General features: G+C 37.9%; 1 protein-coding gene across 4 annotated transcripts in view; it reads right to left on the reverse strand.

Moving 5' to 3' along the window:
* Nucleotides 1–11,849, reverse strand: part of LOC129096532 (glutamate receptor 2-like) — a 43,125-nt gene extending 31,276 nt beyond the window's left edge. For 2 of the 4 annotated variants that reach the window (XM_054605337.1, XM_054605338.1), the window contains exon 1: nucleotides 3,188–3,290. In XM_054605337.1, coding sequence (XP_054461312.1) covers nucleotides 3,188–3,275 — 88 coding nt within the window. In that variant the 5' untranslated portion in view covers nucleotides 3,276–3,290. Of the gene's footprint in view, nucleotides 1–3,187; nucleotides 3,329–11,740 lie in introns of those variants that run through there. The other 2 variants (XM_054605335.1, XM_054605336.1) reach the window with 2 other exon arrangements.
* Nucleotides 11,850–17,944: the final 6,095 nt, after the last annotated feature.

The following is a 17,944-nucleotide window of genomic DNA, read 5'->3' on the forward strand; positions in this document are numbered from 1 at the left end:
CGCACGCAGTCATTACCACCAGTAGCAATTGCTTTTCAATGGAAACACCAGGAGAGAATTGGTAGGAACAGAATTTGTCATTGGACTGTGGGAACTGTGTTCCTTGTGTCCGTCTCCAACACTGCTGTAGAAACTGTATCAAATAATCAGTTTGATGTATACATAAGCACAGTGGTTCACTCAGTGGATCTGGTCCTTTACTAAGCCCCACCCTCTGCTGCTACTCCATCAAGCTGTGAGAGCTACAATTGAGCCCACACTTTAACTAACTGCACTACCTGAATAAGTATTTTCTAAGTTTTGGAAATTGGTAAAAGCACATCAAACTGATTCAGCAGTGAAAACGAAAAAAAAAAAAGAAGATAAAAGCTAAAGCATAGAGATCATAGTATAAATGTGAACCACCACACGACCTGGCGATTAAGACAGATGACAATGAAATTAATCTTTTTTCGTGCTTTTGGGTTCCAGTTTGCATGTACTAGTGACCGTTACAACAACATTTAACCATGACTAGCTCAAACTCCACAAAACCAGCCTGAAAAAGGAAGAAAATCTGAAACGATTGCATGAGAGTCTATGGAGCAGAGCTGGATAGCTGTCGAAGGTGTCCGGAGCGGGCACATGCTACGCTATGAATGGCAAATCTGCATTTGAGGGGTGGGACTTAGTAAAGGACAATTGAGGCTTGATTGTACACAACATCAGTGGACAGCACAAGACGCATTCATTCTTGGCATCAAGGGTGCAGTATGCGGTTGTCCTTAAACTGGGGATTGGCGGTTCGGTTCCTGGCTCCATGTAGAAATGTCTTGGGCAAGACACTTTCCACTTGCAAATAGCTCCCAAAAGCTCTTTACGGTGTGTGAATGTGGTTAATTAGTTCTGAAGGGCAAGTGGCACCTTGCAATGTAACCCCTGCCGCCAGTGTATGAATTGGTGGGAAGGGGTAAATGACACATAGTGTTAAAGCGCTTTGAGTGGTCGAAAGTCCATTTACCATTTTACCTCTCCACTTCAGCGACACAAACATGCCAAACCAGCTCAGGCAAGAAAAAGTAACGTAAGTGCCCCAAGTACAATGTCAATATCAAGCTGTGTTCCTCGACACAAAAATAAAGCCTCCCGTCTTATCACTTGCTTCATGAAAGCATCAAAGAAAATCATTGGCAGCTCATTTTATGTTGATGCTATACAAAATGATAATTATTTTAAAAAGGTGTCAAAAATATGAACCTGTAACAAGCAGATATAACCGTTCCTCAAAACATCTTTATTTATATGTAGCAGGTGCAAAACAGGAGCGTGGAAAGCAGAAAAAGAGGACTGCATGCATTCACTGCTATCACAATACGCTTTACTTAAATAGCAGAGCTTCTAGCTTCAGGCCATCATTACATCACACTCTGATGAAGACAGAGTATACTGCATGCTTGGAGTCCTCGCTCTCATTGCTTCTACTCTTTGCTCCACAGTTACTGAATTTGAAAAGTAACATAACTACACTGACCCAGTTAAAAATAAAAAACAAATAAAACATATAGAATTTATTTTATTAATTTATTTGACCAAATTCATATCAAGGTCTGTGGCATGGGTCAATTTCACTAAAACACATGCATGCAGTTATATATTGTGTATTAACAACATGAGTTGATGCACCGTTTTTAAACAGCTGTTTGGTAAGGATATAAGATATAAGATAAGATAAGATGAGATAAGATAATCCTTCCCGCAGTGGGGAAATTTACAGGATGTATGTCTTAGATGTTAAAATACTTATCTCGTTCGAATCAAAACCTCTGCTTCTGCACCTAAAATTCTGCTCAATCTTCACCAAATGTGCTACATTTACTTCCTCAGGGCAAAAAACAGGACTGACCCAAATTACTTCTACCGTGGCAAGGCAACTTGATCAGGTTGTTTGGAGAGAGAAAATAAGCCCTCTTGCAGACAGTGCATATATATATCTATATATCTATATATATAGATATATATATAGATATATATATATCTATATATCTATAGATATATATATATATATATATATATATATATATAGATATAGATATATATCTATAGATATATATATATATATATCTATATATATATATATATATATATATATATATATAATCTATAGATAAAAGAGTAATATGGTTATAACTCAAAAGAGTAATATGGTTATAACTCACACAGGCTCCGCCCCCTTCTGGAGTCTCTGGGTAATACTCTCCTCCAATCACGAGTACTAATTCCACTCTTGCTCTGCTGTTACCACTGTTAGTGTGTGCAGCAGCGATTTCCTTGCCACAAGGTATGTCTATGGTCAGAACACCCGCTGATGGATGCCTCCTCCCAGCAGTGGGAACTGCCATTGGTACTCAAGGCTTCTGTGAGTGGTCCCATGAGTCTCTCGGCGCTGCTCACTGAAGGCGTTGTCGCTCAGGACAGCTTTGCTGCTTGTGCTGACCTCAGCTAAGAGAGTGTGTGAACTAATCACCCTGTTGGTGCACCCCAGTTGCTCGCTGCTTTGTAGTAACTGCAGCAGTGCTACCCTCAGACCAAATCACTCCCTTGTTCTCAAGAACTTAAGGAGATCTTTCTGGTTGAAGGTTATACAGCTGGATGCTTTTTGCCTTCCAACCAATGCAGGGGAACTGCAGAAAAAGTTAAATCTGCTTTGCCCAGTTTGTGCATTTGCATGTTATGTTTAACTCACGGCCCCCATCAGACATATTGAACAGCTTGTGTGCTTCGGGGAGGGTTTGGCCGTAGAGCCCCATCCAAGAAACGCCTGGGGGAATGGCTTTGTGAGTGCATCTCCCAAGCCTATAGACAGGCAGGAAGAGACACTCCCACTGTGGTCTGTGCACACTCCCAATGCAGCGCAGCAGTGTTGGCGGCCTTGTTCGGTGGGGTGTTGAGTATTGAGGACATATTTCCATGTATAAAGTTTATATATGAAGATTTTCTGTGCTGTTGAAAATCCATCTGAAAATGTATGTTTTTGAGTTTTTTTGAAGATCTTTAGTAAGAACTGATGAGCTTGAGGGTGAGAGCCACAGACAGGGTTGGGATGTCAGAACCAATAATACATTGGTTTGAGTCTCATGATATTTGTTGACAGTAAGAAATCAATTTCAAACAGGGTTAAAAAAAACAAAAACATAAAAAAGATACTTACAGCAGTTAGTGACAGCAAAGCTGTTGGCCACCTCCAGGTTATCTATGTGTGGAGTCAGTCGGAAATCTGCCATCCCAAACTGAACCATGCCAACTCTGAATGCACTGTACTCCTGATCTGCCCCCCTGGGGAATAAACCACCTGAGACAGACACACAGACAATACCATGGTTAGAAAAACATTTATACAACATGTATTATATGAACAAGAATACACTGTTTTCTATGTAGCTATTGCTACTATGCACACCATAATGGAGCAATATCACAGTTGTCTCTCATTTTATTTAGCCATTCTGCTTCAAAATCAGTAACCATCCCAGTAGCATTTTAGTTCAATTTTAACACCAAGGAACACAACAATCATGATGAATGAAAGAAATGCAGAGGAACATGAAGCTAGAAACAGACTGTTATGTTGTAAAAGCAGTTAGAGAATAATCTTTAGAGATATAATAAATCGATGCATTCCATGCAATAAGGTATATATATATATCACAATATACAAATTTATCTAAATATGTGAGACCCAGTACCCATAAGTAGCCATAATATATAGGCAGTCAAATGCTTTTTCACACAAGGGCGTGCTGAGATTAATAAATGAGAACAATCAACTGTCAGTAACTGTCCTCATACAGTATCCCTACTGTTGACCGTCCTGTTTATATTTTGTTGCCTTTGCAAAAGCCCAAATGATTGAGGGCTGATTCTGCGTTGTGATAGAAGTTTTGGTCCGACTGCTCTTTGTGGATGGAGTCCTTGGCAGAGTTGTGTATTCAGCTTTTCAAAAACGAGATGTGGTCAAAAACTGTTTACTCTCTTCTGTATTTTCGGGGCAGTGGCAACATATCAGCACCTTAAATTATATTTATAAAAACGCAGTAACACAAAGATCAGACACAAGCTAGCATTTGGAATTTTTGTTGTAAAAACTGCAACAATGCAGTAAAGCATAGAGAAAGCCAGATACAAATAAAAAGAGAGACTGAATTTAAAGTAAATAATAGGGGTTGCGTAATCGTTATGTTAGCGTAGACACAAGTTGCAGCCAACCAATATCATGTTGCACGATATTTTCGTCATATCGCCTAAATCTAGTGAACACCCCCATTGAAAGTTTAGGCTACGGGAAGCACCAGAATACAGGTTATGTTCCTGTTATTTTTCTTTACTGCTTACTTTTTTTCTTCTTGAATTCTTCTAAATCGACCTTAATATATGTTGTATGTATTGTATGTTTGATATTAGTTAATCATCCTTATAATAATCGATGGGGATATTCAGAACACTCTGACTGCCTCCACAGTCTCAGTGTCTCAGCAGCAGCATCTGAAGCTTGTGTGGAGCTGATTCAAGATCAGTCAGGCATTGAGTACACATCTTATGATCTGAGATGTTTATTTGTTTATATAAAAAATGTTTTTTACGAATATGACTTATTTCAGATTTGTTTTTTTGTTTTGTTTTTTATTAAAATGTAAGAACCAAGAGAGGAGTTAGCATTTTTTTATCATGTTATTTTGTTATATTTAATGACTTTTTATATTTACTTTTTTTTTTTCTTTGAGCCTCCAAGCAAAAGCCCTTCACACTCTTGAATAATATATATTGAATATTGTCTGATCGGTAAGTGCATACCAACATGTGTTCACAGGGGTATTCGCACTGCACAGTTATTAAATAAAAAGACTGAACTGCAAGCAGAGGAAGAAAATTATCGATATCAATTAAATAAATTGTACCTCAGCTCAGCTGAACCACTTGTGGTGGAGCTGGCAGAATGAGGTCATATTTCCACACACACGATCTTTGGCCCCGAGTAGGGACACTGGGGACATATAAGGCGAGTATCTGCTCACAGTGAGGCAGAGTTATTGGCTTCTGTGACTGACAAGTCTTAACATGCTCGCTGAGCTTCTGTCATCAGAAACAAGGCCACTATTAATAATCGGCCATTAATTTTGTCTGGGCTTCTTCATTCGTAGCCTGCTGTCAATCTTTCTAAAGAGTAAGGGACCATAGAAAAATTATTGTGGTGAGGGTGTTTAAGTTGGAACAATCAATTTATCACTTAAAGTGCATAGGTCTGTGTGAATTGCACAGACTGTAGCAAATATAATTTAGTCAAAAGTTTGTTCATTCGCATTTACCAAACATCCCAGCAACTTTCTATAGTTAGACAAAGAGGGCATAATGACTGAGCAGATCATGTTGGACCTTTTTCAGTATGGGTCGATTAGTGTTGATGGTCAGATAAAATCATACAATATCTTGTGTAGTGTTGTCATAATACCAATATTATTTACTAAGATGCAATACAATTCCTAAATATTTTAATACCAATACTAAACGATTCCTCTGCAAAAAGCTAAAACATTAGAAAAATAATTTTAAAAATGAATCACCTTTGTTTGTTTTTATTTAAAATTTAAAAAATATATAAAAATGTAAACCGTATGCAGTAATCTGATGTTCCTTTAATTAAAAAATGTTATTTCTTTGATAGTCAACTTCAAATTTGCAAACAGAAATCACTTAAGCTTAAACATAAGACATTTTTGGTAAAACAGCACTCCAGCATCAGTAACAGTTCAGGTTTAGAGTGGTGCTGCAGCAAGGAAGACGGCAAGAGGCTTCCAAAACAAAAACCCACAAAATGATAATAAATTCTAATGAGGTTCTGTGACAAGTTGATTTTGGAGAAGCCGCTAAAATCAGGAAGACACCACAGTAACTGTAGAAACCGCAGCGTTTTGTCCAAGTGGTGTTTTTTTGCTTGCAAAACATAAGATTCTTTATATAAAGCCTTCAAACTGTTACCTTGAATGGCAGCTGGATTCTCACCATATCTCAAGGTCTCCTACTCAGCTACTGCTACGACTCAGAAAGGAGACTGTTCATTCAAAACAACAATGGAAGCTCTTAAAGAGGTTACAAAAGCTGCAATAGCATCCCTTATATCAGAACTGATGAGCATATGTTCATTGAAAGAAGAGCAAAGCATGGGACTGAAGACTTTTCTCGATGAAAAATATATTTATGCTCTTCTCCCAACTGGCTTGTCAGACAGTTTGTCCAATCACCTGCCAAGTATATCAGTGAGGGCTTCTCAGATGGTTCTGTTTAAACAAACCATCTGCAGTATCAGGTTATATAAAGACCATCACATCACCATTCAATAATTAATCAGTTTAGTAAAAAAACAACCTTCTTTACCTTGTAAAAATAGAAAACCAAATTACCATCAACCTAGTTAAATCATAACCAAATAAAATAAAATAAGAGCGGACTAAGTGGGTTTCACCTTACATACATACAGTAAGGCACACATGCCCACCACATACACTCATGCTCAGATCGGTACATTTGAGGCTGTTTAAACAAGCGGCAAAGTACTGCAATCAACCACAGAGGCACCCACACAGTTCATTTTCAATCAATCATTTTATAATCCACTTCAGTTATAGCGCAGAGCTCTGTGTTCTCTCCCTCTGTAGAGTTTACAGCTTGTGTTGCCCTCTCCATCCACCCGCTCATCCAAATTTAGTGTTCTCCTTCTCCACGCAGATTTTTTTATGATCCATTTCTAACTTTGTACAGGAATATGCGAGAAATACTGTTCTCACAGGATTCTGGCTGTTGCCTAGCAACTCCAGTGTAATGCAGTCTACCTATCTCTAAGTGTGTTTTTTCTGTATTTACCCAGTGGTAGAAAATGTGCTTCACTCTGACTGGTCAGGGACTAAATATCTGTGCAAGTTAGTGGAAAGAGTCTTGACTCAACATCAGACCTGACATCGTTTGTTGGGTATGAATTCGTATTCATATTTTGTTTTTCCTCACAGAAAAAAACCAACAATTTGTAAGAAAGAGAGGAAGAGAAAGGAGAGAGAAAGAGAGCTACAGAGAAAGAGAGAAAGAGAGGGAGAAAGAAAAAGAGATGGAGAGAGAGAGATGGAAAGAAAGAGTTTTCATTTTTTTTAACCGTGATTAAAAAAACATGAAGAGTGAAAGAGAGAGAGAGCAAGAGCGAGACATGGCGTCACGTTCTTTTGCACTAGTTGGCTTCTTTACTTTAAGATCGGAGTACTTCCTCCACCACTGATTCCTGGTACTAAGATGTGGATTAATAATTTCACACACACAGTCCATCAGGACAGAAGCAGAGGTAGTGGAGTGTGAACTGTTTGTGTGCACAAATGCAACTGTGTATTTCCTTTGTCGCTTTTGTTCTTGTTATGCAATATGTGCTGTTGCTGTTTTTGGTTGTTCATATGTTGTCACCTTGTGATGCATTCACTCACAATGCTGTACGTTACGCTAGCCAATCATTAAGGAACAGCTTTGATGCAGACATTTTGTTTTGCATGATGCAATGCATTCAGTTGTCAAGCATGTACAAATAAATGGATTTTTCATAAATTGAATGTACTTGAAGTTTGCAGTAGGCAGCTGTACTATTTAAGAAAATAAATAAATGTATAAAAACAATCGAATTTTGACTTGGTATCGGCAGATAGTCAGTCAAGATAGTCTTGATACGTAACCAAAGTAATGGTATATTGATTACTGTATGAGCTATCCCATGAATCATCATGAATGTCTGACTGGTTACACTTACCGTGGTAACTTTATCCTTTAGCATGTCAACATTACTTAATGTGGAATTACTAATATATATAAAAACTGCTCAGTATCAGGAGCTCCTCTTTGGACTGTACCGTGACCATTTTTCACAGAGTAACTTAGATCTTTTCACTTGCAACATTTCTACTTGTCAGACAGTTATTGCCATATTTATGCTGTGAATTGTTGTCAAAGCTGCAGATTATCCATTTGAAACTGTTTCAAAATACTGTAGAGAATATTGCATAATTCGTATTTGCCAAAGGACTACTCTCATAAAGTGAGATCATGACACAGAAATGTGTTGTGATGCTTACAGTCAGTATTTACTAGCAGTAGTAAAGGGCTGCATTTTTATAGCCTGGATGTTAAATGGGCCCACACTTTTGAACCCTGATGCACGATATCAGATTTTTTCTTTTCATATCACCCATTTAAACAGAGTAATACATAAAAGCCTTTGTGAAAAAACATTGTCATATTATAACAATACCAGAAGATCATTAATTGTAAATTCAAAAATGACAAAAACCCTCCTTAAAATTGAATCTCTTTATTTGTACACAATGACATTGAAATATAAATTGAGTACACAAGGCAAATAGTAGCAAAGCCATAACTTGTATGTAAAACTGAACAGATCATGTGCTCCATTGTGTCCGATGACACAATGATGGTTTCTCAAACTGAGGAGAGTCTACTGGGTTCAGGGACTCTTCATCAGACAGGAGCTTCAGGGCCGAGCATCAGGTCACTCAGACCACCTGTGAAACATGGCAGAATCAGTTTACATAATAGTGTTACGTAATAACATAAAGGTGTGTGACAGTAAGTGGGACAGGAGGAAAGTTGATTTTTACTACAACATCATCATCATCTTACAAGTGTAGTCATGAAAACAGCTACAAACAGTGCAAATAATGACCGACTGAGACTCAATAAGACTTTGACCGGAGAGACTAACAGTATTTCAATATCTATGTTACACTGAAACTGCTACAGTGTGTTACTTAAATTACAGTGTATCTGTAAATCATAACGGTTCTTGTAACTTTACACTCTGTCCAGCTGGTCACAACAGCCAGTGTTCCTATTACAATATTATATTATACGTGCCTATATACAAATGATTTAGCCTAGGACAACAATGATCGCTCTCCATGGTTAGGAAGCACAGAAGAGACATTCAAAGACCTAACTGTTCATTTCTCCTCTGCGTACTCTCTCCCTGCTCGCCCACACACTCGCTACATTAATAGTTTTATTGCCAGGTAGCACAAAAGTTGTGTTGATTATTTGGTGTATGACAAGAAACAGTGAAAAAGTCTAAAAATGTAACATCAATTAAGTCGTTTTATCTCGTGTGTATTTCAAGGGGTCGAGCTTCCTCATCCCAAAGGCCTGATCGAGTTTGTGACTGGGTGCTAATACTAGTGAATCTACATAATGTTGCCGAGCAACGTCATCACTGTTTCAAAAGTCCATACAGTTTGACCATTTGTTTTTCACATGTGGCCTTTCAAGGCAGTTTGTCAAGTAAATCTATACACACACAAGCACAAAATAGAGCATCAACACACACAGACCACTGAGCAGACGGGATTTTGTGTAAACAAAACCAGATGAGCTGCGTTACAGGGCAAAGTTTCACAAAAGGCAACTACTACTGTTGCTATTTATCTGCCTTCAATGGAGGCTTAATGTCCAAACTGTCTCTCTCTGTATTACATACTACAGAATTTCTTCAGCCTGTGGACCTACATTAAAAGCTAGCCACATTAGCAGTGCAGCATGCTAATGTTAACAGGCAAACAGTCTGCTTAATAAACAGAAACTAAAGCAGCATAAAAATGACAAAACTTACAGCTTCCAAGTTTGAAGTAGAGTCAGTAACAGCCGGTACAGATCCATCCCGAGCTTGGGTTCTGAAACAAATTCTGCTTTGTACTTGCACTTGTTGAGAATGTGTTTTCCTGTTCCTAAAACACCTATAGAAGGAAGTTAATCCACTGGGTCTTCACATCCTCTGATGAAGGGAGAAAGTTACATAAATATTTTTTGTTGGTTCCTGCAACAGAACAAGTAGCATGCTTTGGTCGTGGCCGTGTCAGCAGGTTCAGGATAGCGAGGAAATCACAATGGCGGTAGATTCAGCAGCGACTCCATGGATTGGGCATACAAACCGACGTCAGAATGGGAGGCAAATCCCATCTGCTTGTTTTTACCCACGTTTTCTGATAGATGGAGCATGAGAAAAGAGAGGGTGGTCTTTTTCTGACACTCTTGGGGTCACACCAAGGAGACATATTTATGTTTAAAAGCCACGAAAGGTGCATTTTACACAATATGTGACCTTTAGCTGAAATGTTTCAACTATTGGATTGACTTCCAATAAATGTGGTGTATACATTCATGTTCCCCTTAGGACAGTTTGCAATGACGATGGTAATAATTTATCTTTTTATCCCGGGCCAAAATACCTGCAAAACTAATGACCTTCTTATAAGCCACAGCTGTAATTTGAGTTTAGTGCTAATTAGCAAATATTAGCATGCACAGACTTACCTAAAGTTAGTAAAGTAAAGGGAGCATAATATTCTCTTGGGTGTGGTTAGCATGCATAGGTTAGCATTTAGCTCAAAAGCAGCCTCACAGAGTCCCTTCCATGCCTGTAGACTCTTATTCCTGATTTAAACTCCTATTGCTGTGAGCCTATGCGTTCTCCAGGCATACATAGTACAGCGGTAGATTGCAGTAGCATTTCAATTCTATTTGATTTGTACCCGCGGTTTTCAAATCCATTTAATTGATTATCGTGAATCAACACTTCTATAAAGGGTGGCCCAACACAACTCCATGGCTGGTAAACCGTATGTGTGCTGCAGGTGTAGCCAGTCAAAAGATACGGTCCGAATCCGATACATCTTCAATGTAGCCAAAGCCTTAGTCTTATTAACAGATTTTTTTGACAAATGGGCTCCATGGCACACAGGAATAAGGCTTTGGATACACAATACTTGATAATAGGATGAATTTATTGTGAGTTCAAGTATTTTCATGAGAAATAGGTGACAGAATAAAAAAAATGACGTAAATTTGACAACCCCTTTAATGTGAAATGTTAAACTGATTGAAAAAAAAAAAAAAAAAAAAAAAAAAGCACCACGATAAGTAGCATATTGTGAAATAATTTTGATAGCTTACTAAATGGAATATTTTAAAAATTCTAGCAATAGAAATTGTTTTAATGTAATTGCATGTGGATGAACCCCCCCACACACATTGTTTCAGGGGTTGTTTTGCAGTCCATCAAAAGAATGGAGCTCAGGAAATACATCTGGAGTGCTGGATTTGAATTCTTTTGGATTCAATTCAATTCAATTCAGTTTATTTTGTATAGCCCAGAATCACAAATTACAAATGTGCCTCAGAGGGCTTTACAATCTGTACACATGTGACATCCTCTGTCCTTCCCTCACATTCACAGGAAAAACTCCCCTAAAAAAAAAAACCTTTAACAGGGAGAAAAAAGGAAGAAACCTCTGGGAGAACGACAGAGGAGGGATCCTTCTCCCAGGATGGACAGAATGCAATAGATGTCATGTGTACAGAATGAGCAGGATTCACCTGCTCTAAGCTGTTTGCCAGTCTGCTGTGCAAGCAACACCGCACACATACACGTATATATATATGCACATACACAAATATAAAAAAAGATGAAAATGTTGACATAATTAGAGCACCACTGCAGCAGCCGTCGTGCAGGCAGGAGGCCCCTCAAGGAGGACAGACATGAGGCCCATTTCACCAGGAGGAAGACACGATGGATGGGTGAGGGAGGAATGCGGAACGGTGAGGGTCGTTTAGACAGACGGATGGACGGATGGACGGGAGATGACGAAGACAGAGAAGGCAAAAATCCTACCGATCTGGACGCTGGGAGATCCGCACAACGCCTCGCGGCATAAGAGTGTCACCACAAACAGCAGCTTCATGGTCGGGCTCGGGCTCGGGCTCCTCTCGCGACGCCACATCAGCCTCACGGTAGCGGGTTTTTTTTTTTTTTTTTTTTTTTTTTTTGTTCCCTACCAAAACATTACCTTCATCACACGCGATGCGAACGCATGGCGTCCCTTTTTTCCAGGGGGTCTCGAGCTCTGCAGATGCTTCCCCTGTCCTCGCTCCTGAGATGCGCGTGGACTGGGGGTGCGCGCGCGCCGAAGGATTGTCCAGGAATACCGATGAGGCACGAGGAGGAACCGAGAGCAGCCGACAGACAGTTTATGTTTCCCACACTCCTACACTGTATGCATTACATTACATTACATTACATTACATTACATTACATTACATTACATTACATTACAGTCATTTAGCAGACGCAAAAGTATTTTATCCAAAGCGACTTACAGGAAGTGTATTCAACATAGGTATTCAAGAGAACTACTAGTCACCAGAAGTCATAAGTGCATCTCCTTTCTTAAACAAGCATCTTAAAGCATAAACCAGAGCAAAAGTATAGTGCAGAGGCAAATTACTACGAAAACAATAATTGCAACAGACTAATACGAATATAATAAGTGCTACAAACTACTACGAATAGGATAAGTGCAGTAAACGAATACGAATACAATAAGTGCAACAACTAATACGAATGCAATAAGTGCTACGAGGAAGGCTCAGGGTAGTACTTCTTCACAACAGTGACGACCCAGGAACGACGTGTTTCACCTCAAATGACATGAATTAAGAAAGGTCTCACCCTGATATGTCAGATATTGGTCCATTGTTGGTCCTATAACTACACCTTTTCATTTATAGTTAGTTAAAGTTACAGTCTGAGTCATTTAAAGTACTTCTACAGGCTTACACATGTGGGTTAGACATAACCCTGATTACATTACATTACATTACAGTCATTTAGCAGACGCTTTTATCCAAAGCGACTTACAGGAAGTGTATTCAACATAGGTATTCAAGAGAACTACTAGTCACCAGAAGTCATAAGTGCATCTCCTTTCTTAAACAAGCATCTTAAAGCATAAACCAGAGCAAAAGTATAGTGCAGAGGCAAATTACTATGAAAACAATAATTGCAACAGACTAATACGAATACAATAAGTGCTACAAACTACTACGAATAGGATAAGTGCAGTAAACAGATACAAATTCAATAAGTGCAACAACTAATACGAGTGCAATAAGTGCTACGATACGCTATGCGTTAACATTAACGTAAGCATGATGGATTCATACTGCTATGACTATCACACAGTCTTCCATTTTGTATTTTTTATGTAGCTATTGATTTTTACCTGATATCACAGAGGTGGCCTGCCAATTATGTCTCTGACATTCATACATATAAGAATAATACAATAGTAATTCCTATGTACACACCAAGCCCTCTCCAGTCCGATGAAGACATAAACAACTACACTGAATAGCATTAACATATCAAATAAAATAAAACAACTGGATACATCGAATAACCCAAGCTTACCTTTCCAAAGGTAGCTCTGAACTTATGAATTAAAGTATCACATGATACTTCCGTCCGTTTATTCGTTATATTGTGTGAGGCTCTCTTTTTTGTATTTAAATTCATTTATTAGTTCAGTTTTTTTGTTTTTTTTGTGAAAGCTGCCTTATTTTCCCAACTGTTTTGGGGCTTACAATAAAATGTATATGTTTGTCATGCTGTATGTTGTGGTCATTTGTCAAAAATAAACAATCATGATAGCTTTCCTATTCACTTTGTGATCGATTCTGGAAGTTTATAATGTATTATTTACCTTTTCTGTGTGTTTAATTTCTCTGCACAGTGTATGTAAAGCTTGTGACCACATCATTTAAGTCCTCTTTACCACACCTGTGATCCATTCTTGTCATTGAGCCTGATAAACATCTAACTTACCAAGAAGTTTTAAGTTGTGTGGCAAGTACTTTCTATAATTTAGATTTTTGACCATTGTCTGTGTTTGGCCAGAGCCTGAATGAATTACATTGCTGTCCAGACGATTTCTGATTTCCTAACTTCTGTACTTGGTCTTTAGAAATTATATGAGAGTAAGTCAATTATTTTAAATGACGATGATTATACTGCAATGCTAAATTATGGTGTATTTTAATTCTTTATTTTATAGATTTCTAAGTTAATGTACATCATAAAGTTAAAAGGTTCACAACAAAAGGATTAGGCAGGCTCTTCAGATGCAAAAGAAAATTCTGATTTATTTCATATATAAAAAGTGACAGTGTAAAAAAAAAAGTAAAATTAAGCACACGTCTCAACAAAGTATCAGCCTTAAGACTAAGAGTATTGTGACGAAATATCAACTTAGTTTACAAGGCAAAACTCACAAGGCATTGTGTCACACATGTATCTGGACAAGTGGTGTTTTGAAGATGGGATGTGCCTGAAAACCACAAAATTTGAAGTTTGACGTTACTCAGTTTTTATAATATACATTTGATCAAACTAGATTTCAAGGATTACAGCATAAAATTCACTGATATTCTGTCTCACACTTTCATTATGATGTCTTGCATTTAGTATTTCCATTAAAATGCAATAACAAGGGTTGGTCAACAGATGTCACCACAGTGATTGACTGAAATAATTCAGAACAACAAACCATCGTCAGCAGAGTTGCTTCAAAGTCCACATCCAAATATCCAGACCATCCCACACTTGCAGATTGGTTGATTTTATTAGATATTTTGGGTCTTTTAAAGTGGGGTTTATTGAGGTGCCTACAGATGATGGTCAGCACGTCCCCAGCTTGGAGAAACAGAGAGGAGCTACCGCATGGGGTCAAAGCAATGAACTGATGTGGACAGGGACATCAATAAAACGTATTCTAGCCCCCAATACACAAAACCATACCTTATAACTGCAGGTTACCATCAGGAGTGGACTAAACCACAAGTTGGGGAAACCACTTCATACAGTAAATACAGTTCATACATTTTGCCAAACATTCATTTCAAAAATCTGTGTCAAATCTTAAAAAAATGGAAACAGTATTTTCTATTACTGTATAGAGGAGCTTGGAGTGTGTAGTTTAAAATGGCCGAGTCAATATATCTTGATACATTTCATCACTTTCTGCTGTATGAAAAAAAAAATTCAAGCAGTGTGTAATAATTTTGAAAGTTAAAAGACAGGCTTCTATTTTTCCTTTGGTCCAGAAGATGGTAGTAAAGGGACATCATCTTGGATCCATCTTCTCATAATCAAACCATCTTAATTTAGACATACAAGGAAAGAGTAGATTGATAGTTACCCATGAAAGGCGGGACTGAGTGGCTGCAAACATAACTGTCTGTGAGCCTGCAGTCCTATCTAAACAAAAAACTTGACATTTAATGCAACACTTCATTATCATCAGAGCAGGATATCAGGAAGATTTTTTATTATTATTATTATTAGTAGTAGTAGTAGTAGTATTTAATATTTCGTGTAGGTATTAAAGTATTCCTGGGTCCTTCTTACATGTCACACGCCATTGGTTGAGTACACAGAGCTGTGTGAGTGAGTGTGGGTGAATGTGAGGCGTTGAACTGCTCTCATGAAAAACCTGACATATAAATGCAGGCCATTAACCATTGTACATTCAGCATAATACCATTCCATATCATTACATCCAGGTTGCAGCAGCTACTGTTGATCCAAATCAAATAAAGCACAAGTCTTTATTTGGGGTAAAAAGTCAGGAACAGCAACTCTGGTTTTGATTAAAGTCTTTTAGAATCCGAATCTGATTTTTTATTTGCCTGATGGACAGAAGTGAATGAGTAAATGCTGAAACCTTTGAACTATTTACTCAGGTGGGCACAGAGCAGGTCAGTAGGCAGCCAACTCGTGTCAAAGCATGTGACACATACTGTGGTCAGACAGATATCCTCTTTTCTAAGATGCTCTCTCTTGCAGCAATAATCTCGTTGCATGTAGCCCACTATATAAATCTATAAATCAAAGGTTTCATGGTGACAGAAAATCTAAAGCAACATGGCAGTGTCAGTCTCAGTGTCAGTGGCTGCAGTCTCTTCTGCCTATAGTAATTTCCAATGTCATCATGAAATCCTGTTCACAAAGACAATGTCTACGTGGTGATGTTGAGACTGAATGAACGTTAGTTTAGGATTCTTACATTTGCTAGTTGGCGCCAAACTGAAAGTACAGCTGAAGTTGAGGAGAATGTCATCAATTTAACAGGTATTTTTTCATAAATTGTTACTACCATGCTTAATAGTGGAAGGGGAAGCAACATAAAACCATTGTGAACTTGTCAAATAAAGTTATTTTAACAACAAGGAACTTAGTTTGTATAAAAATCAAAAAAAAAGGAGGCAATCCACAAAGGAAATAATTCTTTAAATCAGAGCTGAACTTATTTATCTAAATGTAACAGAAACACAACAAAAAATCTCATTAAATGAGCCTAGGTTCAAAGCAAAAACAAAAACAAAAAAACTAAACTACACCCTTCTTCCTAGTGTTTCTTAACAGGTAACTCAGTGTGGGCAATCAGTAATCAGACGTACATCAATTATACCTGGTCCTGTCTCCAAAGAATTGTATTTCAATTAAATTCTAGGCCTCCAAAAGCCTCAACACAACGATATGGCTCAAAAACATCCCAAAACGGTTATAAACAGGGGAGGCGCAGTGCCTGTCTTAACATAAACAGCGGGATTGGAATTTCAACCTGATGGTGGCTCTACAGGAAAAGTCAGGAGAACATTTTTACCATTCATCCTGAGGTGAAAATGAATATCGGCGACCAGATTTTATGGTAATCCACCCAACAGATGTTCAGCCATTTCACAAAAAAATATTTTTTCAAGTTCATGGTGGCGCTAGAGGAAACCGTCTGTATCAAGTAAATGTGGATTCATTTCACAGGATAGAAACAGACCTGATGGCTGGCCGAAAGGTCACAGGATTTTCAAATTGATAGAGATTCGTCCTCTTGGCATCATGGAAATCTTTACCAAATTCAATGGCAATCCAACCAATATTTGTTGAGATATTTCAGTCTTGAACAAAGTGATCGACAGATCAATCAACATTGCAATCCCCAGAGCCATACACTGGCTCAGGGGGTTTACGCTTTTTATATAAAATGTAGATAAAATGGAAGCTACTTTGATTAAAAGACATTTAATCTGATCAATAAAATTTGTATCTCTAAATTATATAAGAAATGTATGTTATTCAAAACATGCTCCTAAGTGCTGACTTGTTTTACCTTTAATGTGGAAGTGTCACATTCAGAGGGAATATCAAGTAAACAGTTTTTATGTCTGAGTTCAAGTAACAAAAGTGCAGCTGCTTGATCAAGCAGGGCAGAGCCTTGATGGTGAGAGGCAACTCATGCTGTTTAAGATTCGATTCATCATTCAACAAAAGAAAAACGAAACCTTGATAAAAACGTAATCACCACTATTTGAAGCACACATTTTGCCCACAGCTTCTGTTGAGCCTTTCTTTGTATATTTGGAATTTTCTCTGTTCATGTCAGCAAGTTCAAACATGTTAATCAAACAATCCTATAGCTGTGAGTGTGTTTGTTTGTTAGGTGTGGATCTGGTTTGGACTTGTGCTGGACGCTTCAACCCAGGGTATCTTGTTACTTCTCACCTGATGCATGCTGGGAATAGGACCCTTGATCCTGAGCCAAGTAAGTGGGTAAAGAAAATGGATTGATGTGCATAATAAAGCATATGATTTGAAGCTTATGCTGCTTGTAGTAAAAGAAACCTGAAGACAAGGAAAACAAAGATCTCTTTCAGGGTTGGGAAGGGATGAATAGTCCTTCAGATATGTGCAGGTAGACCAGACAGAAAAGGTTTAGTAAAAGCCTGTATTTCAAGGGTTTATTTAACTGCGCTCAAATTTCGACCTTTGTTTTTAACATAAAATATAAACCAGCAGCCTGATGACAGTCAACCATTGAGGTTGTTTTGATCATCTAACTTTTCTCCAAATTAAGAATCATTTCCCAAGTATCCTTTATCTTTTAACTCAAATCATCAATGCATACGTGACAAAATCGTGTTTCAACTTAAAAATTGTTCCCATAACACTTTTTTCATATTCACAAAACAATGAATCTTAAAA

This window comes from Anoplopoma fimbria, chromosome 9, assembly GCF_027596085.1.
Source record: "Anoplopoma fimbria isolate UVic2021 breed Golden Eagle Sablefish chromosome 9, Afim_UVic_2022, whole genome shotgun sequence".
Taxonomy (NCBI): Eukaryota; Metazoa; Chordata; class Actinopteri; order Perciformes; family Anoplopomatidae; genus Anoplopoma; species Anoplopoma fimbria.